Source organism: Penaeus monodon, chromosome 24 (genome assembly GCF_015228065.2).
Source record: "Penaeus monodon isolate SGIC_2016 chromosome 24, NSTDA_Pmon_1, whole genome shotgun sequence".
NCBI classification, from domain to species: Eukaryota; Metazoa; Arthropoda; class Malacostraca; order Decapoda; family Penaeidae; genus Penaeus; species Penaeus monodon.
Genome location: NC_051409.1, coordinates 24,684,895 through 24,686,313, shown reverse-complemented (window position 1 = coordinate 24,686,313; position 1,419 = coordinate 24,684,895). Strand labels below are relative to the sequence as shown.

The 1,419-nt window shown below is 33.8% G+C and overlaps 1 protein-coding gene across 1 annotated transcript in view; it reads right to left on the bottom strand.

The window, feature by feature from the left end:
- Positions 1-1,419, bottom strand: part of LOC119588663 (chondroitin sulfate N-acetylgalactosaminyltransferase 1-like) — a gene marked incomplete at its 3' end in the record, with an annotated part of 32,234 nt that continues 30,815 nt past the window's right edge. Inside the window, 1 exon segment of the mRNA XM_037937297.1 lies at positions 1-934. Coding sequence (XP_037793225.1) covers positions 814-934 — 121 coding nt within the window.

Sequence of the window (1,419 nt, the reverse complement as noted above, 5' to 3'; positions counted from 1 at the left end):
AAGAGGCGGTATATTCCATCTTTGTCACATGCCAAACAAACCCTTATGATTACCTTTGAATAATACTGAATACTAATTGTGATTTTCTAGCCTACCATATCTTAGTTGATTTACTCACTAGTGAAAGTACCTACTATATCAAGAAACCTGTAGTTTCCATTTCTGTTATAGTAATGGAATGCTCCTTATTAGATTTTTTCCCATTCACTATTATTCACATGTGACATCACAAACAGGTTTCTCTTCTTTTAAAGTTCTCATATGAACTTTCATTACCTTTTCTGAACTTGTAAATCACATCCGACTTTTCAGACCTTTTTCTTTTAATTACTATGACCTGGGCTGCGTCCACAATTACCATAAGCAGGTACAGGCAGGCAGGAGAGGGTAAGAGCTGGTTCATTTGTGGATCCTCTATGAACCAGCTTTTGAATGAGTAAACTGAATGAGATTTTTCTTTATTGATTCTTTCATGTATTCTCATTGAGTAAATGCTTGAAATGTAAGATTCAAGCAGAAAAAATGATCTATAAACACTTCTTGCATTCACCTGCATCTGCTCATGCTTGCTCACTACCAGTGTAGATAAATCTATAGGCTACAGATTTACATTACAGTAGGCAAGTAGACATATAGATAAATAATGTAGTAAACTGATATAAAGAATACAATAAAACATTACTTTATGAAAAAATAAAGTTTGAGGATTGATATAATACAATATGAATTTATATAACCACATATAAGATTTGTGCTTTAAATATCCATTCTCTTATTGAAGCCCTGAGCTTACCCCTAAATTTTATAATGACACTACATTTTCCTAAAATTCTGTGATCGTCTGCTAAGAATAACAATGGCTTGGACCAAGTTGATGAGAAGGGACAGTATGAGGAGACCTCCAAGATAGGGAATAAGCCAGAAGTAATAGAACCTGCAATGGAAAATAGTATTCAGTATGCCTCCTTAATCAGAACTGGAGAAACATTTTAAACAAAACTCTGATGCTGTGTCCTAATACTATGATTATGTTTTAGAATCTTCCTCTTAAACATTCCAGCAATTACATTACACTTGCCCTGATCTTCTTTATAAACAGCAATTACATTTATACTACCAATGCATTAGATGCATATTTTATTTTAAACAAAAACAAGCTACCACAACATGCTTAACATGTGGTAAGCTGCTAAAGTTGCATCTATATAAAAATAAATATGCTTTGATATCAAAAATAGAGATCTTAATGAAATAAGCTCTCAAGATAAGTAAGAGGCTCTTTTACCCTTATCCTACTTCCTGCTTGTAACATTCTGTCCACATAACTGCTGACTGGACGGTTTCACCAGTCTTCTCTTGGACCTGAAAGCAGCAGAAACACCTCAAAGAAGACTGAGGTGATATAAAGCTTCTGGTAGT